At 39.0% G+C, this 26058-nt stretch overlaps 1 protein-coding gene across 10 annotated transcripts in view; it reads left to right on the forward strand.

Moving 5' to 3' along the window:
* The window catches only part of tcf12 (transcription factor 12), a 342285-nt gene that overhangs the window by 217018 nt on the left and 99209 nt on the right, over nt 1–26058 (forward strand). For 8 of the 10 annotated variants that reach the window (XM_072565001.1, XM_072565003.1, XM_072565000.1 and 5 more), the window contains 2 exons: nt 10486–10591; nt 20476–20615. In XM_072565001.1, the coding sequence (XP_072421102.1) occupies nt 10486–10591; nt 20476–20615 (246 nt within the window). Of the gene's footprint in view, nt 1–13; nt 175–10485; nt 10592–20475; nt 20616–26058 lie in introns of those variants that run through there. The other 2 variants (XM_072565008.1, XM_072565009.1) reach the window with 1 other exon arrangement.

A 26058-nucleotide genomic window follows, 5' to 3' on the forward strand; every position in this document is an offset into this window, starting at 1 on the left:
TGTGTGGGAAGATTAAGGAATTAGTCTGCCTGAAACTGTGTTGTTGAATGTGTTGCACTGTGAAGTGTGCACTTGCTGATCTCTGCACTCGATTTAGCCAGCAACATGTATTGTGCTTACCCAGTACCTGGTATGGGCAGCAATTCACTAATGTATTATTACAATAGGAAAACGGTAAGTGTGGTGATTCTTTGTGTCATATCTATGTTGTAATTGGAGAACATGATTAGTAGCATAATAGACAGTCAGAGTTGTAAACAGTTGTAACTAATTCTCTGTAGAAAGTGAGTATTTTATACTAATTATTTATGTTTCTCATAAACCTGTAACTGGTATTTGTTTCCAGAAAGATCTAAGGTATTTTTTGAAACTACAAGTTAAAATAGAGTGCATACGCACAAAGTATTCTGTAAATTATTTGATCTGTTCTAATTGCAACATTGATTTTAGTTCAAATCATTAGTTTTTAAGATGTGGTCATTGAACATACATGTAAAGATTCGGGACTTTTTCCTAACAAAACAATTGCAATATGAATCTCTGGGAACAATTAAGTAACAGCCAGTTGGTTAGCTCTGAATTTCCTGTTTAAAGATGAGGTCCAGGAGCTGGCTTTCATTCATATTGTTCCATCTGCTTTTAATCAAATCAGCATTCTTGACCCTACAGAGAGTTAAATCTAATTCAGTCATGTCACCAATATTCTCTTTGAAACCCAGGACTTTTTACACCGTTTTACACCTTATCCTGCAACATGATGCATTTGTTAGTAGGAAGTGACCAATTAGGATTTTTTTCCCAAGAACATTTTTATTGTGTGGCAGGTGAATGATGAAATATAGCATTGCAATCAATTCAGCATCTTGGCTGCTGAACTGTAAAGTTCAAAATCTGATTTTGATTTTCGTACTTGCAAACAGTTTTATTCCGAATTGTATGCCCATTTTTCGATCAACTTGGATCATTCTTTATTCGATGAGTATGTGGAGAATAGAAATTGATAAATGCAATGATGATTTGTCTGGAATGAAATTTGATTTAATAAAATTTTGAGGTGGTTGTAAAGTATTCTTTAAAATACTGCCTGTTGTATTTAATTTCAGCTGTTAGTTTGTGATGTGTGTTCTTAGGTCTTGTAAGTAGACTTAGAAAGTGGATGTAATTTTGTGTTTTGCGTTATTGCTCCATTAGAATGCGCTCTTTGGTCTTGAAGCAGTAAAGCACAGCTTTGATCTTTTAAGTATTTCCAGCTTATAAGGGGTAGTAGTGTTGAATATTGTTGAGGGGCATCCAAGGAAAATTGATAGCATGTGCCTGTGTAGGTCAAAGGTGATTTTTCTGAGCTTGCACAGTGAGTAAATAGATAATAAATTATGCTAGAGATCTGTGTGCAGACGTCAGTGCCCTAATAATCCTCTGTGAATTCCAAATAATTAATTACATAAGGTTGAGCCATATAAGTGGCTGCAACATTTTCTGTGCAATAATGAAATGTAGGCATCAACAAACCTGTAAAATAACTTTTGGGTTTAGGGTGAATCCTGGGGGTGGAGGATCTGCAGCCCTAAACCTTTTATCTTTTTCATTGTAACCTGTGAGCTGTGTATTTAAAAGGACACAAAATTTAATCAAGTGTAAAATCTGTATTTTTAATACAAGAAAAATTATTAAAAGTATAGTGCATCCATATGAACATTTTACTCTGTGGTTAGTATGTTATGAAAAATTTGTTTGTATATCTCTGGGTGTGGTTTTTGTTTCGAAGTCAAAGATATACAATGAGGTCCATTACTTTTCTTTTCAAAATCAAATTGTGTTCTCTGAATTTCTGAAGCAAAATCATATAGAAGCTGACTTGTGGAGTGCTTCAAAGAAAGATCACTCATCAATTTGTTTTGTGACATATTTTAAAAATTATGTCATTGTATAAGGTCCTTTTTTATAAAAGCATTTCTTTCAGGTCTACACTTCCCTTCTTTAGCTGGGAGAATGGGATCCGTACATCTTATCTACTGGTGTTAATGTTGGTCGACACTGGATTGACAATTTTTACTTGGATATATATGCATGCAGGTTTATTGCTTTCTCCCTCTCCAAACAAAATCTTGCTTTTGCAAAGTAATTTTTCTTTGACTATCTTTGGCTGAACTTTAACAGGTAAATTAAGTGAAGTAAAAGTTCAATTTTGGTGTTGATCAACACTGGAATTTGCTTATAAAGCTTGAAGATGACCCATGAGGCTTTACATACTTTCCATTTCATTCAGGTTTTTAAGTAAATGGTAATTGCCACCATGACATTTAGAAAGTAGGAGATAATTGACTTTGTATTTCAGTGAAATTGCAGCCATGCAGTAAAGACTCGGGTCATCGCACTATGAGATGATGGATCACTTTTTGCCCATAGAAAGAGCTGTGATGTAATGGTGTGCATTTAACATATTGAGGGTGCCATATGGAGATACAGGTTTGCACAAAATCTAATTAGAATATTTATCCACCTCTCCTTAACTATAATTACCCCATCTAAATGCAACAAGGATCTCATTTTAGAATATATTGTTATGCTTAGAGAAAATCGTCCACCTAATCATTAACTTTTAATAAATGCTGTGGATGTTTGGTTCTTATTAACAGAATATAGACTTAAACTTGTTGCTCAACCATGAACAGTTGGAGATGTTGAGCTACTAGTGCTTTATTCAAACGAGCAAAATTTACACGTCTGCAAAAAGCGATATAAAAGTGGCAACTTAGTCATAAGGAAATGTATAGGAGGCTAGTGATTAAGCAGTATAGAGACACTAGGGCGCAAAACAATTGTTTGAAGTTTAAATTTCTGCGAGACAATTGCTAGTATAGGTTAACAGTTTTCATTGCTAAAGATAAATGCTTGAAACAGAGGATGGTATATTCCAGCTAGAAAATCGCATTACTTTCAAATTACGTTTGCAAAGTGCTAGCCCTAACGCCATTAGATGATTGGCTCCTTTTTTTGCTCTTAAATATATTAGTTCTGTGTATCCCCCAAAGTTTTTAGAACTTATGATATGTGAAAATTGAATGAATTAAAATTTCAGTTGTTATAAAGACCACTGAGTAGCATTATTATTAGTCTGTTTTTAATATTTTTCTTATTTGTCCATTCAGTGACTCAGTGACTTGTGTGCTGTATTTTAATTTCACTTGGTCTGATGGGAGGTAGTCTCTCTGTTAGAAATAATTTGATCAATCTCTCTGTATCATCCAGGGCTATGTCTATTCATGTGAACACTTTCCATTTCTTTGTTCAGTTAGTGCTGAGTTGGTTGTCTTGAGTTTACAAAAATGGCTGGTGAAGGAAAAGGAAAAGGGAAGCTCTTTATCCATGCTTGAGTAGTAGAAGATTGAACAGGATTCAACCCTGTGTCTAAACTATACAATGCTGTACTTGGCCTCTTGATGATAATTGATCTTTATTGCTGAGTGCATAAATTTCAATGATATTTTGCCTCTACTCCATTAGTAAAAGAAACTATATCAGTGTATTTGTACTTATTGGAAGGTTATGCAATTAATTAATTAATGCACAAAGCAAGGAAACTTATGGAAAACTAAATTATAACCATGATAGGTCTCTTGTCTTTCATACAGTGAAGTCTTATCTCTGTTAACTTCATTTACTCCACACTATAATGTTTTCTTCCCCTTTCCTCTTCTTTTGATTTGCTGAAAATCTATTACCTTTCTGTTTCACTTTGTTTCTGAAGAAAGGCACTTTACCTGAAATCTTAACTTTTTCTTCCAGGACTTCTATTTTTATTTCAGACTTGCAGAATTCGCATTTTGCATTTTAAAAATTTATTATAACTTGTTCACGTAGTCAACCTGAAATTGAAGTTGGACCTATTTGATGTGCACAGTAAACATAACTGTTTTTCACTTAAAATATGCTAATCTTGGAACAGGAGTAGATTTGCCAGGATGTCCCAGGGTTCTGAGGGTTAAATGATGAGATTCCATAAACCAGGCCTGTATTGTTTGGGATACAAGAGGGTAAAGGATAGTTTGAGTGAGTTTTTTTAAGGAACTTGAAAGCAGTTGCTGGGGTAATTAGAAATTTCACCTGCTGGTGACTAACTCGGACAAGGAGATCTTGTAGCAGTCTCCATCACGAGGGAAAAAGTACTTGACAAACTAATGGGAATCAGACAAGTTGCCACATCACCTATATCAAAGGATTTTAAAAGAAATGCTGCAGACATAGTGGAGGCATTGGTTGAAATATTCCAGAACACTTTCGATTCTGTGGGGGTTCCAGTGGATTGGAAAACTGCTAATGCAGCTCTCCTGTTTGATAAGAGATGGAGACAGAACAGAAAATTGCAGCCCAGTTTGCCTATCATCTGCCATTGGGAAAATCCTAGAGTTCAATATTAAGGGAAAAAAAGTGCATTTAAACAAGATTAATATAATCAAAGAGTAACCATGGTTTTGTGAACGGGAAGTCATATTTGATAAACCTGCTAGAGTTTGAGGATATAGCTAGCATAGCTGATAGATGCTAGTACTTAGATTTTTAGAAGAGATTTGGTAAATTAGAACATAACAATTGGTTGCACAAAATTGAGCTCAGGGTATTGAGGTTAATGTATTAACATGGATCGAAGATTTGTTAACACACAAAAGAAAAGAGTTGGGATTAATTTGTTTTTCTCAGGTTGGAAAGAGTAGCTAGTGGAGTTCCACAAAGATCAGTCCCAGGATCTCAATTATTTATTACCTGTATTGATGACTTGGAGGAGGGTGCAGGGTGTAATGCGTATGAATCTGTTCATGATGCAAAAACAGATGGGAGGCCATGTTATGATGAGGGCATAAGGAATTTGCAAGGGAATGTACAGATTGGTTCTTTGAGTGGACAAGGCATGGCAGATGAAGTTTAATGTAGGAAAATATGAGCTAATGCATTTTGGTAGGAAGAATCAAAAAACAGACTTTTCTAAATGGACAGACTGCAAAAAAAATGCAGTACAGAGGAACCTAAATACTTTTGTGCATGAAATGCAATAAGTTAGTGTACAAGTACAGCAAGTAATTAAGGCAAATTGAGTCTTGGCCTTTATTGCTGGGGTGTTGGAGTTTTAAAGCAGGGAAGTCTCTTTGCAACTGTACAGTGTTGGTGAGATATGTAGAGTCCTGTGTACAGTTTCGGTCCCACATTTAAAGGGATATACTGACATTGTAGACAGTTCAGAAGTGATTCACTAGGCTAATACTGGGATGAAGGGGTTGACTTATCAGGAAAGTCTAACACAGCCAGTCCTTTACTCATTAATGTTTACAAGAATATGGGGTGATCTAATTGAAAGGTACAAGAATTTGAGGGATTTGTCAGGCTTGATGATAAAGAGATGTTTATGTTACTGGGGAATCTTGAACTAGAGGACATTTTGACAGAATAAGGAGACATTCATTCAAAATTGAGATGTGTGACCTATTTCTTCTCCCAGAGAGTTGTGGATGTTGAACCACAAAAGGCTTAAAGAGGAGAAAGGTTTTTTGATATGGGGAGTTGATGGCTATGCTGAGCTGACATGAAAGAGGATTGAGTACTGGGGCAGATCAGCCGTGAGTATTTTTGAATGGTGTGGCAAGTTTGAGGGGCTGAATGGACCTCCTACTCTTTTTTTTAATGTTGTTCTGTTATAAGGATTCAGAAAATCAGTGCCAGGACATTCAGAGTAAAAATTAGGAAGTATTTTTCCATATAAAGGGTGGTAGACCAAAGCACAATAAATGCTGAGTAAATCATGACCTTACTAAGTGACAGAACAGGATCAAGGAGCTGAATTCCTGTTCTGATTTTCCACAAAATGTAAAATATGCACAGCTGTTGTATATGTTCCATGGTAAGACCACTAAAATTTAGATAATTTTCAATAACCTCTCCATTACATTATCTTAACTGAGATACTGAGATTACGCGTTTTGATGCAAATTTCTCAGCCTTTAAAGTAAAATTTTCCCCCCAAAGATATTGTAAGCTTGTTGAGACCACTTTGCATTTTTGCTTTAATTGCAATTGATATATTTTGTCCTGACCTCTGGTGTGTCTCCAGTTCTCTTCGCTTTCCATCACTGGTGGTTGCCACAGCCCACAGTCTGGATTTCATCACCTGAGTCAAAGTGCTTCTCCGCCTTCCGTGTGTTCCTTGACTTAATATGGCACCTTTTGTGGCCACTGAAAAACTGATACTGTTTCACTTCAGAAGTACTTAATTGACTGTTGTTAGGTAGAAAGTGTTGTAATCAATTTATGCAAAGGAAGCTCCCACAAAGAGCAGTGCAGTTAATGACAGGTAATTTGATTGTTATGATGTGAAGGAAAGGTATGAGTCAGAGCACTGGGAATATCTGTACTGTTCTGTACAGAAGTGTGATCCAGTGTTTGGCTGCATGTCGATTTGTGTTCTAGCGTGCTGCTTCTGCTTGCGGAAGCTGCCGTTACACACAGACCATGGAGGGCCACAACTGCAGGAACAATTAGAGGGAACATTGTACCATTATATCTCTATTCACCCGAAAGGGCAAAGATTGAGTTAGTTTTGCATCTTATCTAAAATGATAGATACCTCTAGTAGTGCAGCACACCCGGTTTTGCATTGATTTTTGTTGCCAAGTCCAGTTGTGGTGACTTAAGTCTCCTTAAATGACTCGCTGTCCATTTGGGATATTGTGTTTGAAAAACTGTGTAATACAACGACTATTTGTCTGCATAAATGTGACATAAGAGGTATTGAATTTATAGCTTTCATACTTGTTTGAAAGTCTTAAAGATTGAGAAAACAATTGCAACAATTTCATAAAGAAATTGAGGACAATAATATTTTCAAATCATGAATAACCAAGTGATATTAAGAATACAAATTTTGTACTGTATGTGTATGTAACCTTTTTGCATTGATCCGAATGGATGCTTGAATTAGAGACTAATTCCAACCTTCTGTGATCCATCTTGATTTCCAAATCAACAAATGGAAGGCACACAAAATGCAAGGAGTGCTTCTCTCTTCTCATCCTCAGTGGGCTTTTCAATTCTTGACTTAACATTTAGGAATTTGATGTTGTTACTGATTTTTCTTTTGAAACTTAAATAGTCAAATCTTTGGAATTGAAGGCCTGAGTGCCTTACTAATATTTCTTGATTTGTGGTAAATCATTTTCTTAACGATATTATTCCCTTTCATTTCTCCAGTAACCCATCCCACCTCTTCAGTTTAAAATTTGAGAGGGACCAGTTATGGAATTTTAATGTTAACACATTTATATTATGTAAAGTCTTCTCTCCATGGGATTTGGCAATTTTTGGTTTGGTATTTAAAGCTTTTATTAAAGTGTGACCATTTTGCTTAGGGAATATGTTATAATTAAGTGCATTTTCAGCATATGTATTGGGATGAGTCCAAAGCTCGTGCCTCTGCTTGATTCAAATAATATTTGACCTTTCTGATCCTCCTTCAAGGGTTGGGTTTTAATAGCTTGATAGTTACTTGAAGCGGTTATTCTCATCATATCTGAGTCACTATTTGCATTTACTGCAGCTGTTATTAAGTTATTTATCGGTTGTTGAACGTTCATCCATATTAAATTGCCGCATTTCAGTTTCTGCATTCTTAACAAGAAACATATAAATTATGAAATCAAACTTTCCATTAAAAATCAGTACATTGGGGGTTCTCCATCAGTTTAGAGTTATTCTTTTACTTTGTGAGTTTTTTTGTAGTGTCAAATGAAGGTCACTTCTGTCTCTGGATTATTCTGGCTTTTGATTCAGCAATTGTTTGGAGTAGATGGGAGGATATTAGCATGTGTGTCAGCTGAGATTAGTTTTATTGCCTTTTTGCTGTTAACTCATTTAGTCTACTGTCCGATTTTTAAAAAATTGTGGTCCTTTCCAGGCAGGCGTGATGTTGGCATTATGCTTTATTGATGTTTTAGAATGACAGTTCTTTCCATTTCCACCCAGCATGTTAAAGTGGCAAGGGAATGGATGGATCAGGTGCAGTGCAAGTTGGATCTATACTGTTGAAAATTGTACTTATTCAAAAGATAACAAGCTCATTTGTTCAATCTGTTCTAGTTTGTAAACCCTACAAGTAAAAGTTTTCCCTTGTATAAAGCTTTCAGGAATTGCATTTTCTTTTCAGTTTCATAATGGATGTTTGAATAATAATTGCTAATATAGATCACTTTTTGAGCTGTACTTCATTTGAATTTTGTGACTCCATTTCCTTGGCAATTTTTTTTCCCCTTCAATGAAATAATTGACTTTTTGTTGTATTACTTTAAAAGGCCCTAGTTGCCATCTGGTAGCTTCATGATTCATCATGTCTCAACCTTGATTGAGCATGTCAGCAGGCTGTGCTTTTGAAGAAATTGGCATAGCTGATGTTGGTCAACCCTCCAGCTAGTATCAGTGGATGGATAGTGATCAGGCCTCTATATCCCATTTGATAACTGCTGTATGGTGATTTATAGAGATTTGCGCCATTTTGGTTTAGTGGTCCCTTTTCCAAGAGGTAGTGGAGGCTGTTTTTCCTTGCCCGTTCCTGTCCTTGCTGAAATAGCCAGTCCATTTTGCACTGCAAATGTGGGAATCGTAGTCCAGTCTCTCTTATTTTAGCTTGTATTTCCCATTGAGTGGAAGTCTTAAAAATTCTCCATGGGCTCCAATTTGAGAACCACTGTTCTGGTGACTGGAAGCTCCCCAGCTGGGATCATCAAACCCTGTGCAGATTGAGCATTAAACTTGGGCTTTATTGATCTACACGGGCTAACTATTCATTGGATAATCTACTCAGCCTTCAGAAAAGTGTGTACCTGAAATTTCAGAAAAAGCCAGATATACAAATCAGCTTATCATTGTAATATTGGTCTATTTGTTTAGTGATGGTGAAATTATCCTCATACATAGCCTCATAGAAACAGGAATTGGCAATGAGTTGCAGGAGATCAGATGACACAAGGGATCTGGTTCTAATTTGTGGACTGTTCTGATTAAAACTCTGAGAAACTCAGTCCGTCTCTGGCATTGGCTGATGTTTGACTCTCCATCTGGAGTTAATGAAATTATTGAGACCGCATCAAGATGGTTTGGCGCACAAAGTCTTTGATCCCAGAATCAAGGTTGGCACTAACATGTTTCATAACTGAGCATTTATTTCTGTTTGTAAAAGCTGAGAGGTATACATATATTGGTCAGGAAAGAAAGGAGAAAAAAAACAGATGCTGCTCAGAAATTAGTCAGTGCTATTATTTGGAGCCGGCAGTTCTTGATATACATGAGCCTTGTTTCAGCAATTCATGGATTGCTTATGTTTATTATTATGTTTGGTATATGTGGCACTAAAACAAGAAATTGGACCATGAGAGTGGAAATGCCACAGAATCTTTATTGTTGATTTCTGATTTGAAAAGTAAAATAACTGACATTTCGCATTTTTTCAATGTAAATGTTCACTGATTTCCCCTATTGATTAAGTCACATTGTTTCAGTGAAGTTGCTTTTTTCTCCAGTTTTCATTTGATAGTGATGGATTAACCAAAAGTCTGAGCATATGTTTATTTGTGCGACAAAGACAGAAGCCACTAAATCTGTTTTATGCTAATGTATTTGAAGAGGCACATGAAAATAGGTCTTCTCTAAACCTGTGTACACTTGTGCTTTAGAGTTAAATTTTGTTCATTTTTTTTCCTCTTCTGTCTCAGATCAGTGCTTGCTGTAGCCAGAAGTTTAGATTTGATAGGGATAATTGGGTTCATTGTTTCCTTGACGATTTTAAACTTGAGCTGATATTTGGCTGCTAGCCAGTTGAAGATGTTAGCATCTAGCTTTTTTTATTGAAGTGAAGGTTTGTTGGAGAACAGTTGTTATTCTCTTACCATATTAGGTGAAGGCGATGGCCTAGTGATATTATTGCTAGACTGTTAGTGCAGAGAACCAGATAACATTCTGGGGACCAAGGTTTGAAAGCCACCTTGGCAGATAGTAACATTTTAATTCAATAAAAATCTGGAATTAAGAGTCTAACAATGACCATGAAGCTCTTGTCAATTGTTGGAAAAACCCATCTGGTCCACTATTGTTCTTCAGATAACAAATCTGCTGTCCTAATCAGGTCTGGCCTACAGACCCCCCACCAATGGGGTTGACTCTTAACTGCCTTCTGGGTAATTAGAATGGGAAAATTATTGCTGACCTAGCCAGTGATGACCACATCTCATGAATGATTTTAAAATAACATGAAATGAGAGTCTTTAGAAGGTTACTTGGTATTGAAACTTCAGATAACCAGCATGATTTGGGCATGGATTGTTAGCTTTTTTTTAAATCCTTGTTAAATTTTGTTCTGATTTTCAAATAGATAGGATTGAAGCAGAAACTTTTCCAAGTTTAACTCTGTCTTTTTTCCTCATCTATTTCAATTTTTCTTTCTTTCTTCAGGTTTATGCACCTTCTCCAGGCTCAGATGATTTCAATAGGGAGTCTCCTAGTTACCCATCACCCAAACCACCCAGCAGCATGTTTGCCAGTACATTCTTTATGCAAGGTAATCTGCAAATTTTGCTCATTCCTAAAAATGTTGGGGTTTTTTTGAGGGCTTGTTTGGGAGATGTCGGTGGAGGAAATGTATGCAAAGAAGGAATAAGAGTAAGCCATTCAATTCTTCAAGGCAAGTCCCATTAGGATCTTATATGTTTCAATTAAGTCTTCTCTGGCTCTTCTAAACTCGGGAGAATACATGCCTAGCCTGTTTAGCCTTTGCTCATTAAGCAATCTGCCCATTCCAGATATTAATGTAATAAACCTTCACTGAACTACATCCATTGTATTGACATCCGTCTGCAAGAATAGTGACCAGTACTGAGCACAGTACTGCAGGTGCGATCTCAGCAATGCCTTGTATAACTGAGATGTAACCTCCCTACTCTTGCATTAAATTCCCGTTACAGTAAACCATAGCATTTATTAGCTTTCCTGACAACTTGTTGTACTTTCATATGAACCTTCTGTGTTTTATGTGCTAGGACACCTAGATATCTCTGCATCTCAGAACTCTGCAACCTCTCACTATTTAGATAACATATTAAAATTTTTTTCCTGCCAAATGTCATTTACGCTCTTTTTCACATTGTACTCCATAAAGAGCTGAGGCCTCAATACCGATCCATGTGGCATATCACTCATGACAACCTGCCAGCTTGAAAAAAAACACTTAATTCTACTCTCTGCTTCCTGTTAGCAAGCTAATGTTGTTTCCATGCCAATATGTTAACCCCTGCACCATGAGCTTTTATTTTACACAATAACTTTTGATGTGGCATCTTGCCTTAAAGAGCTGTAATGCTAATTTGAATGTATAGGTACTGGGGTCTTGAGTCCAACTTGCAAATGGAGTGCATCTGGAAATGAGTGAGTAAATTTGGTGAAGTTGAGAAGGAAATGCTCCTTTTTCTACCTCTTACACCCTTTAGTATTTGAGTTTTACTTCAGTGCAGTGGAGCAAACTGGTGAATAACTTAAGTTATTCTGTTTCTAATAAATAAATTGTAAATTAAGGTATGACAAGGTAACTTGGCTAAGTGGCATTTGCAACCTGTGGCATGTGGGAAATCATGGGTGCAGCAAGTGTCACTAGCTGCAGAAATATGAGCTCTGAATTTCAGAACTTGATTGGTGGTTGAAGTCACTCTGGTGATCCACAAAACAAGTTGTTAGCTTAGTTAACGAGATTGTTACGTTGAAGGTTAAGATGATGCAGGCAGATATGGAGTTCGGGACCATGAGTCAGTTTAAGAGAACCAGGCAATTAGTGAAGAGATGAATCCCCTTGCTAACTGTTTTTCTATTTTGGATACTGCTAAGGGTGATGATTCCTTATATTGGTAAAGCCAGAGCCATGTTTGTGTCACAACTCTCAGCTCATCTTTCAAGATGGGAGGAAGAAGAGTGGTAGTGACACAAGATTTGTTAGGGGAACAGGCAGGTGTTTTTTGGGTATCTACGTGACTCCAGGATCGTTTGTTGCCTCCCTAGCATCATGATCAAAGAAATGTTATGGGACAGCTGGAAGGCATTCTTCAGCGGAGGCTGAACAGCCAGAGGTTATGGTCCACATTGGTACCAACAATATAAATAAGAAGAGGGATAGGTGTCTGACAGCAGATTTTAGGCAGCTCAGCAAGCGATTAATAAACAAGACCTCAAAAGCTGTGATCTTAAGACCATAAGACCTAGGAGTGGAAGCAAGGCCATTTGACTCATTGAGTCCACTCTGACATTTAATCATGGGTGATGGGTGTTTTAGTTCCACTGACCTGCACTGTCCCTGTAGCCCTTAATTCCTTGCGAGATTGAGAATGTATCAATCTCTGCCTTAGAACATAGAACATAGAACAATACAGCACAGAACAGGCCCTTCGGCCCACGATGTTGTGCCGAACTTCTATCCTAGATTAAGCACCCATCCGTGTACCTATCCAAATGCCGCTTAAAGGTCGCCAATGAATCTGACTCTACCACTCCCACGGGCAGCGCATTCCATGCCCCCACCACTCTCTGGGTAAAGAACCCACCCCTGACATCTCCCCTATACCTTCCACCCCTCACCTTAAATTTATGTCCCCTTGTAACACTCTGTTGTACCCGGGGAAAAAGTTTCTGACTGTCTACTCTATCTATTCCTCTGATCATCTTATAAACCTCTATCAAGTCACCCCTCATCCTTCGCCGTTCCAACGAGAAAAGGCCGAGAACTCTCAACCTATCCTCGTACGACCTACTCTCCATTCCAGGCAACATCCTGGTAAATCTTCTCTGCACCCTCTCCAAAGCTTCCACATCTTTCCTAAAGTGAGGCGACCAGAACTGCACACAGTACTCCAAATGTGGCCTAACCAAAGTCCTGTACAGCTGCAACATCACTTCACGACTCTTGAATTCAATCCCTCTGCTAATGAACGATAATACTCCATAGGCCTTCTTACAAACTCTATCCACCTGAGTGGCAACCTTCAAAGATCTATGTACATAGACCCCAAGATCCCTCTGTTCCTCCACCTGACCAAGAACCCTACCATTAACCCTGTATTCCGCATTCTTATTTGTTCTGCCTTGAAGACACCCAACGTCCCGGCCTCCACTGTGCTCTGTGGCAATGAATTCCACAGGCCCACCACTCTCTGGCTGAAGAAATGTCTCCTCATTTCCATTCTAAATTGACCCCCTCTAATTCTAAGGCTGAGCCCACGGCTCCTAGTCTCCCAGCCTAAGGGAAACAATTTCCCAGCGTCCACCCTTTCTAAGCCATGCATTATCTTGTAAGTTTCTATTGATCTCCCCATAACCTTCTAAACTCTAATTAATACAATCCCAGGATCCTCAGCCGATCATCGTATGTTAGGCCTCCCTTTCCAGGGATCATCCATGTGAATCTCTGGACACGCTCCAGTACCAGTATGTCCTTTGAGGTGCGGGGCCCAAAATTGGACACAGTATTCTAAATGGGACCTAACTAGAGCTTTGTAAAGTCTCAGAAGCACATTGCTGCTTTTATATTCCAACCCTCTTGAGAAAAGTGACAACATTATATTTGCTTTCTTAATCACGGACTCAACCTGCAAATCAACCTTGAAAGAATCCTGGATTAGCACTCCCAGATCCCTTTGTACTTTGGCGTTATGAATTTTCTCACCATTTAAAAAATAGTCCTGCATTTATTCTTTTTTCCATAATGCGAAACCTTGCACTTGCTCATGTTGAATTATATCAGCCATTTCCTGGGCCACTCTTCTAAACTGTCTAAATCTTTCTGCAGCCTCCCCACCTCCTCAGTGCTACCTGCCTGTCCGCCTAACTTTGTATCATCGGTGAACTTTGCCAGAATGCCCCCAGTCTGTTCTTCCAGATCATTAATATATAAAGTGTACAGCTGCGGCCCCAATACTGAATCCTGTGGGACCCCACTTGTCATCAGCTGCCATTCCAATAAAGAACCTTTTAACCCAACTCTCTGCCTTTTGTCAGACAGCCAATCTCCAATCCATGCCAGTAGCTCACCTAAAACACCATGGGCCCTAACCTTACTCAACAACCTCCCATGAGGCACTTTATCAAAGGCCTTTTGGAAATCTGGATAGATGACATCCGCTGTATTTCTCTGGTCTAACCTACTTGTTACCTCTTCAAAGAATTCTAACAGCTTTGTCAGGCACAACCTCCCCTTACTAAATCCATGCTGACTTGTTCTAAACCAACCCTGCACTTCCAAGAATTTAGGAATTTCATCCTTAACGATGGAGTCTAGAATTTTACCTACAACAGAGGTTAGGTTGGTCGACCTATAATTTTCTATCTTTTGTCTTGATCCTTTCTTGAATAAGGGGGTTACAACAGTGATTTTCCAATCATCTGGAACTTTCCCTGACTTCAGTGATTTTTGAAGATCACAGTCAGCGCCTCCGCTATTTCCTCAGCCACCTCTCTCAGAACTCCCAGTGCTCTTGGCCACTTTATAGGCTTTCTGTTTTTCTTCGATACATTTCCTGACTTCCTTTGTCAGCCATGGCTGTCTGACCGCTCCCCAGATAATCTTTCTTTTCTTTGGGATGAACCTCAGTACTATGTCCTCAATTACATCCAGAAACCCCTGCCATTGTTTCTCTACTGTCTTCCCCGCTAGGCTCTGCTTCCAGTCGATTTTCTTCGGTTCCTCTCTCATACCCTTGTAATTACCTTTACTTAACTGTAACACCATTACATTTGATTTTGCCTTCTCTCATTCAAACTGCAGACTGAACTCTACCATATTATGATCGCTGTCTCCTAAGTGTTCCCTTACTTTAAGATCTTCTATGAAGTCTGGCTCATTAAATAGAACTAAGTCCAGAATAGCTTGCTCCCTTATGGACTCCATCACAAGCTGTTCCAAAAAGCCATCCTGTAAACATTCCATGAATTCCCTTTCTTTGGATCCACCGGTAACATTATTTACCCAGACTATTTGCATATTGAAGTACCCATGATCACGTGACCTTGTCTTTCTGACATGCCCTATCTATTTCCTGGTACATTTTGCATTTTGTCAGTAACAAGACGGCATACATTCAAAGTTTGAACTAGAAGGCTAAGAAGGGTAGTTGAGCAATTCTTTCACCCCGTGGGTCATGCAAGTTTGGAACTCACTGACTGAAAGGATGGGTGATGCAAACATTTATAACATTTAATTTTATTTGGCTATTCACTTGTGTGTTGACATAGTTTCCCTGGCTGTGAGCCTAGAGTAGAAGAATGGGATTAATGTAGTCAGATCTTTGTTGACTAGCTTGGGTGTGATGGGCCTAATGGTGTCTCTCTTTGCTGTAAATGTTTGCTGCAGCCCCTTGAACCTACTCTGCTCCAGTCTGAAGGCAGATGTGGTAACAGTGTGAACAAGACGAGGAACCAAATATTCAAAGATCTTTATCATTTAGGTCGCAAAGTGGGTAGGCGAGGACATTTGATGAGCATCAAGATCAAACCATTGGTGAGAAAATGCCAAAGGATCAAAGTAACATGGTCTAAAATCAATTTGGGTGGAGTTGAGTAATAGCAAGGAGTAGCAAAAACATTGGCGATTTTTTTGGGGGCATGACATTTGAGATGTACATGATGTGTGTAATGCAGTATGAATGGGTAGATTCAGTTTATATATAAGCTGGATAGACATAATCAGCACTTAGGCTGTGGAGGATGAATTTCTAGAGTGCACATGAGATGGGTTTCTGGAGTGGTAAATTAAGAATTAACTAGGGATTTGAGTATTTTAAATTAATTGTACAATGTGAAGGGGTTAATTTCAGATTTCCAGCGTCTGCAGTATGTTGCATTTAATTAATAACCTTACTGTAATGGAATATTTGGGAAATAGCAACTATTATGATTAAATTTTACATGTAATACAGTTAATTCTGAAACTTTGGTTTTTAATCTGAAAGAAATTGTGATGGCATTAGGAGCAAGTTAGCTATGGTGGTTTGGGGAGATATGCCAAAAGATTTGACAAATATGCAATAGCCAGTATTTAAAGTAGTACTACATGATTGGCAAGAACAAGGGGTCAATGATTTATAAACATCCGACTTGGGAACACTTGTATTTATGGTACAATGCCAGACAGGGGTGCAATTTTAAATACCAATATATACACATTCCCTAGACTTACGAATTCAACTTGTAATTGAAGCCTTCTAAAATCCAAAATACACCACATTCACTGGTTCTCTTCAACCTACACTACAAATAATATCCTTCATAAACTTAAACAGATTTATTAAACATGATTTTCTTGCCGTAAATCAAGTTGACTTTGGCCAACCCAATCATCATTTCCTGTGCAATAAAAAGGTCTGGACAAGAAGCATCTATGGAGAGAGAAGCAGAGTTAGTGTTTCAAGTCCAGTGAATGTTCTTCAGAATCATGTCCAAAAAAGTGTCATTGGGCTTCAAGTGTTAACTCCGCTGTGCTCTCTGCAGATGCTGCCTGACTTTCAGTTTCTCCAGTACCTTTTTGTTATGATTCCAGATCTCCGGGATTTGTCATTATTTCCGAAGTGTTTAGTTTTGCTGAACTTATATAACGTGCTAATCAAATCTTCAGCTGGAGCTTCTATCATTTCTGAAGTGGTATGAACACATTGAAGAGAATGATTTAAGAGAATGATTCCAGGGATGAGAAATTTCAATTATAAAAATTGATTAGACAAGTTGAGAATGCTTTCCTTGGATAGGAGAAGGCCGAGTGGACATTTGGTTAAAGTTCGCAAAATCATGACAGAGTGCACAAAGTAGAAGGGGAGAAATTATTCCTGCCCATGAAAGGATGAAGAACCAGTGCCAACAAGATTGGCATGTTTTGCAACAGGAGCAAATCTATGGTCCCACTTGCATACAAATCAACTTGCAAATGGATTCAAGGATAGAACCTGTTTAGAACCCAGAAATTGCCTGTCTTCATTCCTCAAACAATCTCAATGGAAGAAGCAAAATGGCTGTGGCTAAAATTAGATGAAAGGAAATGGCTAATAAAGTGACTGGAAAAGGTATTAAGCCTGAGGCTTAGGAGAAATTTAAAATTCAGCAGAGAATGACCCAGAAACCAATAAAGGAAAAAGTGTGAATGTTAGTGAGCAAGAACCTTCAGGGTTAACTGTAAAAGCTCCCTTAGGTATGTGTAAGGGAAAAGGTTCGCAAGGACAATTGTGAACCAATTGCAGGTAGAAATAGGAGCATTTATAATGGAGAATCGGGAAATGGTGGAGGAGCCAAACAGTGTTTTGTGTCTGTCTTACAGAGCAAGATGCAAAAAATATCCAAGAAATAAGAGTAAAGAACGTGTCAAAAAAGCGGAACTGACTAAAATTACCATTAATAGAGTCATAGAGATGTACAGCACGAAAACAGACCTTTCAGTCCAACCCGCCCATGCCAACCAGATATCCCAACCCAATCTAGTCCCACCTGCCAGTACCCGGCCCATATCCCTCCAAACCCTTCCTATTCATATATCCATCCAAATGCCTTTTAAATGTTGCAATAATACTAACCTCCTCCACTTCCTTTGGCAGCTCATTCCGTACACATGCCACCCTTTGCAGGAAAAAATTGCCCCTTAGGTCTTTTTTATATCTTTCCCCTCTCACCCTAAACCTATGCCATCTAGTTCTGGACTCCCCCACCCCAGGAAAAAGACTTTGTCTATTTATCCTATCCATGCCCCTCATGATTTTATCAACCTCTATCAGCCTCCAATGCTCCAGGGAAAACAGCCTCTCACTATAAGTCAAATCCTCCAACCCTGGCAACATCCTTGTAAGTTATTTCTGAACCCTTTCAAGTTTTGCAACATCTTTCCGATAGGAAGGAGACCAGAATTGCACGCAATATTCCAACAGTGGCCTAACCAATGTCCTGTACAGCCGCAACATGACCTCCCAACTCCTGTACTCAGTACTCTGACCGACAAAGGAAAGCATACCAAGCGTCTTCTTCACTATCCTATCTACTTGCAATTCCACTTTCAAAGAGCTGTGAACCTGCAGTCCAAGATTTCTTTGTTCAGCAACACTCCCTAGGACCTTACCATTAATTGTATAAGTCCTGCTAAGACTTGCTTTCCCAAAATGCAGCACCTCACATTTATTTGAATTAAATTCCATCTGCCACTCCTCAGTCCACTGGCCCATCTGATCAAGATCCCATTGTCATCTGAGGTACCCTTTGATGTCCACTACACCACCAACTTTGGCGTCTTCTGCAAACTTACTTACTATATCTGTTATGGTCACATCCAAATCATTTATATAATTGACAAAAAGAAGTGGACCCAGCATCGATCCTTGTGGCACTCCACTGGTTTTGATTTGAGAGCATTTTGATTTATTGCCAATCTACTGCATTTTCCCCATACCCTTGCATGTTACTTTTATTTTAATAATCGTCTGATACCTTTTAAATGTCTCAATTGAACTCAGCGCAAACATGTTTCCAGGCAGTGGATTCCATACCTAAACTACTTGTTGTGTGGAAAAATCTTTATTACCTCACATTTGCTCCTGTTGCAAAGTGCACCAATCTTGTTTGCACTGGTTCTTGATCTTTTCATGAGCAGGAATAGTTTCTCCCCATCTACTTTGTGCACTTTGTGCACTCTGTCATGATTTTGCGAACTTTAATCAAATGTCCACTCGGCCTTCTCCTGTCCAAGGAAAGCATTCTCAACTTGTCTAATCAATTTTTATAATTGAAATTTCCCATCCTTGGAATCATTCTCTTAAATGTTTCTGTAATCTCTTCGATGTGTTCATATCATTTCTGAAATGATAGAAGCTCCAGCTAAAGGTCTAATTAGCACTTTATATAAGTTCAGCATAACCTCTTTGCTCTTGAATTATTGTACAGTCTCTCCATGTTCTTCACACTAAAATGGAGCACCTTACATTTCTGCACATTGAACTTAATCTTCTACATGTCTGCACACTCCATCAATTTGTCTACTTCTTTTTAGAATTTGACTCTGTCTTCCTATCTGGTGGGAAAAATGTCAGAATCTGTGACAATGAATTGGATAACTAAACACTTAGGAAATAATGACAAAGTAGTGTGAATCCTGGAGATCTTTAATAATAACAAAAAGTGCTGGAGAAGCTCAGCAAGTCAGGCAGCATCTGTAGAGAGAGCAATGGATTTAACACTTGAAGCCCAGTGACACTTTTGTTTTGGACCTGATTCTGAAGAGCATTCGCTGGACTTGAAACATTAATTCTGCTTCTCTCTCCAGAGATGCTGCTTCTCCTGACCCTTTTATTATGCAGTAAATAATGGTTGGGTTGGCCAAAGTCAACTTGATTTATGGTAGGAAGATCATGTTTGATAAATCTGTTGAAGTTTATGGAGGATATTATTGGTAATGTAGGTTGAAGAGAACCAGTGAATGTAGTGTATTTTATATTTTAGAAGGCTTTTGATGAGGTAACATAGGAGAGTTTAGTGAGCAAAATTAGAGGAAATGGGACTGGGGTAAAACAGTATTATAGATTGGAGAGTAGTTAACAAAGCAAAGATAACGGGTAACTCACTAGGCTGTTCCTCGTGAGGCACCACAGAGATCTATACTGGAGGAACAGCTGTTCACAATCTATTTTAAATTATTTGGATGTCAGGACCAAATACAATATTTCCAGATTTGTTAATGACTCAAAGATAGGTGGAAATTTAAGTTATGCAGAAGATGTAGGGAAGTTTCAATGGACTTAGGCTAAGTGAATGGAGAAGATAGCAGATGGAATATAACTTGGATAATTAGCAACGAGGTAGATGATCCGCTCTCATTGAATTGGATGGCAGTACTGGCTTGATGGGCTGAATGGCTTACTCCTGTTCCTAAGTAGACAGAAGGCTGGGAGAACACAGCAAGCTGGGCAGCATCAGGAGAAGTCACCATTTCTTCAGGTCCTGAAGAAGGGTTATACCCGAAATGTTGACCTCTCCATCACCTGATGTTGCCTGGCTTGCTATGTTCTCCCAGCGTCCTGTTCACCTACTTTGGATTCCAGCATCTGCAGTGTTTTTTGTCACTAGTCCTGTTCCTGTGGTTTGTTATTTGCTGGTTACATCTGTGTAATCTGCATTCGAATTAGTGATAATTTACAAATAAATTAACACCCTTAGAATTTGGAAATTTCACCTATTAAAGCAAAGAAGTCATGGTCCGCACCCATTTGAAGTGAATATTTTTCCTTCCAAAAACTGATCATGATGTTGTTTATGGATCAATGTCATGATTGTACATAACTTGTCTTTTCTCAACTGTGGTTGGTAGAATTAGATACCAAATACAAAAACTTAAACTTTTTCAATTAAACTTCATTAATAAAATATCTTTTGTCCCCCACTTAGAAGGAAATCACAGTTCTTCTGATCTTTGGAATTCAACAAATGGAATGCATCAGTCAAGTTATGGAGGAATGTTGGGAAGCTCTTCCTCTCACGTCTCTCAGTCTAGCAGCTATAGCAGTCTGCATACGCATGATCGCTTGGTAAGGATAAATTGACTTCTTCAGCGAACTTTTCTTGTATGTATTCCACAGTGCATTAAAAGTTAGTTAGGTTTTAGGTATCTACTAAAGCATTTCAGTATCGATGTCTATAAAAGTACAAAGGGTTTAATCTGTCCATTTCAGTAATCCCTCAAAATATATATGATTCAAACTACTTATTCATGTATTCAGTAGGCTGAATACAAGTTCAACATCAGTTGTTTTATCTTTTAATATGGGAAGACATCCTTAGGTGTTCATATGATTTCAAGTAAGCGACTTTGCAAAAATGAAAGCATGTGCAATTTTGGCAACCTATTTATATTCATATCGAATTGTTTAAGAAGTGCTCAGCAGTAAGAATAATGGGTATAAAATCTAATTGTAGAATAATGTGTCCAGGAATTGATACTGGGCCTCAGCATTTCACAATAATTATTACTGACTGAAATGAAAACATTGATCTTCAAATTTGCTGATTACTCCAAATAGAGTAGTAAGTACTTCGATGGGAACAGTATGTAGTGGGTGTTGATGGATTGATTAGCCTAATTTATTGTCGGTGGAATTCAGTGTAAGATATATGAAGGCATTCAACTTGGAAATAAGAAAGCTAGAGTATCTTCTATGTGGTGAAAAGCTACAAACTGCTGGGGAATAGGTCGTAAGAGTTCATGAAGAGATATTGCAAAAAACTAGTGCATAGATTCAAAAGTTGAATGCAGGTCGTATAAACAAACCATCTTTCTATTCAATTAAATGTTTAAGAACAAGGAGTGATCAAAGAAGGATGTTTAAGATGATAGAAGAATTAGATAGAGAGAAACTACTTCCCATCATTTCTCTCCCCTCTCTCCTTCTGCCACATCTCCACTACATCTCCCCCAACACACACAAAAGAAAAAAAATAAAAACTGCTGAGGATTGCTGATGGACATTTTCAATCTGAGATTGATAATTTTGTTGGGTAAGGACATTAAGGAATGTGGAATCAAGGTTCGTATATTTTTAAGATGCTAATCATTCATGATCTATTTTAATACTGGAACAGGCTTAAGGGCTTGAATAGTCTACTCTTCTTCCTATGCTCATGTCACTGGATCAAAGGAACATTATGAAGAGGGTTGTTTGGTCAAAGAAAGAGGTTATATGAAGAAATGGGTAATTTTTTAAAAATACATTAATTAGATGTGGATACTGCATGTATAGCTGGCACTTATTGATCATTACCTTATTGTCGTTGAGGCGATGTTATTAAATTGCCTTCTGCAGTTTTATTTAGTGGAAGTATTCCCACAGTCGAGATGTGGTGCTGCAAAAGCTCAGCAGGCCAGCCAGCATCGGAGGAGTAGGAGAATCGACGTTTTGGGCAGAAGCCCTTCATCAGGAATGATGAAGGGCTTATGTCCGAGACGTGATTCTCTTACTCCTCTGATGCTGCCTGAGTTGCTGTGCTATTCCAGTGCTACACTCTCAACTCTGATCTCCAGCATCTGCAGTCCTCACTTTCTCCAAAGTATTCCCACAGTGCAGTTGGTGAGGACTTCCAGGATTTTGATTGAACTACAGTGAAGGAAGCATGATATATTTCCAAGTGTGGATGATGTGAGACTTCAAAGAAGTAACAGTGTTCCAATGTGCCTTGTGTCATTGACCTAGTCTGTAGAAGCTTTGGGTTTCAGAGCTACTTTGGTAAGATATTCAGTTCTTTTAAAAGCTAGACACTGCAGTCACACTGGCTTGTGATAATGCATTGGGTACCAATAAAGCAAGCTGGATGATTTGGAGCTTGCTGTGTGGCTGGAGCTGTGCACACACAAATGGAGATTTTCAATGCATTCCTGGTGTGTACCTTCTTTTGAAGAGTATAAGATATTGGAGCAGCAGTGGATCATAGAACTGGACCACAGACCATTCACCACCCTCAGAGGGAGGTAATTCCTTCACATCTCAGTATGCCTCTTAATACTGTGTCCCCTGGTTCTAGACTGTCAACCTGCACCCTTAGCCAGTTAAACAAACATTCCTGCATTTACCTTGTCAATTGCTCTATTAGAATTTCATATGTTTGAATTATTTCACCTGTCTTTCTTCTAAACTCCAGAGAATATAAGTCCAGTATATGTAATATTTGCATACAGGCCAATGCCTCTGGAATTATTTTGGCAAATCTTTATTGCATTATTCTTATCACAATTATATCTTTCCCTAAGTCAAGACACAAACCTGTTATAAAACCTCTTCATGCTTACACTGAAATCCTCTTGCACTGAAGGCCAATATGGCTTCTTTATTATAAAACAAAGAAATCTAGGTGCTGATGATCTAAAACAAAAAAAATGAGAAATTGCCAGAGAAACTCAGCAGGTCTTGAAGAATCCACGGAGAGAAAACAGATTTAACGTTTGAGACTAAGGACCCTTCCTCTGAACCCTTTCTTTATTGCTTGGTATACTTGCATGTTAAATTTCAGTGATTACTGAACGAAGCGAACGTGCAGACATGTCCTTCAGAGGTCCAGTACTCCCACTTCTCGCCATCTGTTTTTCTGACGAAAATGATAACCTCTCATTTCTCCACATTGTGTTCATCTGCCAAATCTTTGACCACTTAGATTTTTCAAACCTTCTAGAAGCATCTTTTCATGCTCCTCATAATTTTCACATCATTTTGTTAACTGTGAATATGTGGTGTGCAAAATCTATGCAACACTATGAATAATTCTCATACCCAGTTCCTTGATATAAATTCCTTGACTAGCTGTTGTCGATTATGCAAAGTCTTTGGGGAGTCAGGTGGTGAGTTGCTCACCATAGAATGAATAATATTTGACTTGTTCTGTATCCACAGTATTTGTGACTGGTTCAACTATGTTATTGGTCAATTGCTGTCCCACCCAACCTACCGCAACTAAAATGCTGAAAAATATGATGGGTTCTGTATTAGTTTTAAATGTTAGGGAGGCGTTTACCGTCTCCATGTTGGATGTGGTTAATGTTTGGCAATTGATGACTTGGATATTACCTGGCATTTATCAGCCCAAGTTTAAATGTCTCAATCTTGCCTCATGGACTGCATAATTCTTGGCGAGTTGTGAATGATGCTGAATATGCTGCAGTATTCCTTTTCTATCATATGATGGAGAGAAGGCCATTGATGAAGCAGCTGAAGGTGATTGGCATCAGACACTGGCCTGAGGAAACTTTTGCAGTGAACTCCTGCGGCTGAGATGATTAGCTTGTAACAAGTGCAACTATTGTCCTTTGAGTTAAGCTGGAACTCCAGACAGTGGAGATTTTTTTCCCCTGCTTTGCACTTTGTTAAGTGCCTCTATGGCAAGGGCAGTCACTTTAATATGGCCAAAAGTCTAATGTAGCCTGAAGCCCAAGTGGCTTTTGCTGAATTCAAATTGAGGAGATTGTTGCTGACTAAGTACAACTTGAAAACTCACACAACACCAGGTTATAGACCAACAGATTTATTTGGAAGCACTAGCTTTTGGAGCACTGGTCCTTCATAGAACATAGAACAATACAGCACAGAACAGGCCCTTCGGCCCACGATGTTGTGCCGAACTTCTATCCTAGATTAAGCACCCATCCATGTACCTATCCAAATGCCGCTTAAAGGTCGCCAATGAATCTGACTCTACCACTCCCACGGGCAGCGCATTCCATGCCCCCACCACTCTCTGGGTGAAGAACCCACCCCTGACATCTCCCCTATACCTTCCACCCTTCACCTTAAATTTATGTCCCCTTGTAACACTCTGTTGTACCCGGGGAAAAAGTTTCTGACTGTCTACTCTATCTATTCCTCTGATCATCTTATAAACCTCTATCAAGTCACCCCTCATCCTTCGCCGTTCCAACGAGAAAAGGCCGAGAACTCTCAACCTATCCTCGTACGACCTACTCTCCATTCCAGGCAACATCCTGGTAAATCTTCTCTGCACCCTCTCCAAAGCTTCCACATCTTTCCTAAAGTGAGGCGACCAGAACTGCACACAGTACTCCAAATGTGGCCTAACCAAAGTCCTGTACAGCTGCAACATCACCTCACGACTCTTGAATTCAATCCCTCTGCTAATGAACGATAATACTCCATAGGCCTTCTTACAAACTCTATCCACCTGAGTGGCAACCTTCAAAGATCTATGTACATAGACCCCAAGATCCCTCTGTTCCTCCACCTGACCAAGAACCCTACCATTAACCCTGTATTCCGCATTCTTATTTGTTCTTCCAAAATGGACAACTTCACACTTGGCAGGGTTGAACTCCATCTGCCACTCCTCAGCCCAGCTCTGCATCATATCTAAGTCCCTCTGCAGCCGACAACAGCCCTCCTCACTGTCCACAACTCCACCTATCTTTGTATCATCTGCAAATTTACTGACCCACCCTTCGACTCCCTCATCTAAGTCATTAATAAAAATTACAAACAGCAGAGGACCCAGAACTGATCCCTGCGGAACTCCACTTGTAACTGGACTCCATGCTGAATATTTACCATCTACTACCACTCTCTGACTTCGACCGGTTAGCCAGTTTTCTATCCAATTGGCCAAATTTCCCTCTATCCCATGCCTCCTGACTTTCCGCATAAGCCTACCATGGGGAACCTTATCAAATGCCTTACTAAAATCCATGTACACTACATCCACTGCTCTACCCTCATCCACATGCTTGGTCACCTCCTCGAAGAATTCAATAAGACTTGTAAGGCAAGACCTACCCTTCACAAATCCGTGCTGGCTGTCCCTAATCAAGCAGTGCCGTTCCAGATACTCGTAAATCCTATCCCTCAGTACCCTTTCCATTACTTTGCCTACCACAGAAGTAAGACTAACTGGCCTGTAATTCCCGGGGTTATCCCTATTCCCTTTTTTGAACAGGGGCACAACATTCGCTACTCTCCAGTCCCCTGGTACCACCCCCGTTGCCAGTGAAGACGAGAAGATCATTGCCAACGGTACTGCAATTTCCTCTCTTGCTTCCCACATAATCCTAGGATATATCCCGTCAGGCCCGGGGGACTTGTCTATCCTCAAGTTGTTCAAAATGTCCAACACATCTTCCTTCCTAACAGATATCTCTTCTAGCTTATCAGTCCGTTTCACACTCTCCTCTTCAACAATACAGTCCCTCTCGTTCGTAAATACTGAAGAGAAGTATTTGTTCAAGACTTCTCCTATCTCTTCCGACTCAATACACAGTCTCCCACCACTGTCCTTGATCGGACCTACCCTCGTTCTCGTCATTCTCAGGTTTCTCACATACGCATAGAATGCCTTGGGGTTATCCTTGATCCTATCCGCCAGGGATTTTTCATGCCCTCTCTTAGCTCTCCTAATCCCTTTCTTCAGGTCCCTTCTGGCTATCCTGTATCCCTCCACTGCTCTGTCTGAACCTTGTTTCCTCAACCTTATGTAAGCCTCCTT

Source organism: Chiloscyllium punctatum, chromosome 48, assembly GCF_047496795.1.
Source record: "Chiloscyllium punctatum isolate Juve2018m chromosome 48, sChiPun1.3, whole genome shotgun sequence".
Lineage (NCBI taxonomy): Eukaryota > Metazoa > Chordata > Chondrichthyes > Orectolobiformes > Hemiscylliidae > Chiloscyllium > Chiloscyllium punctatum.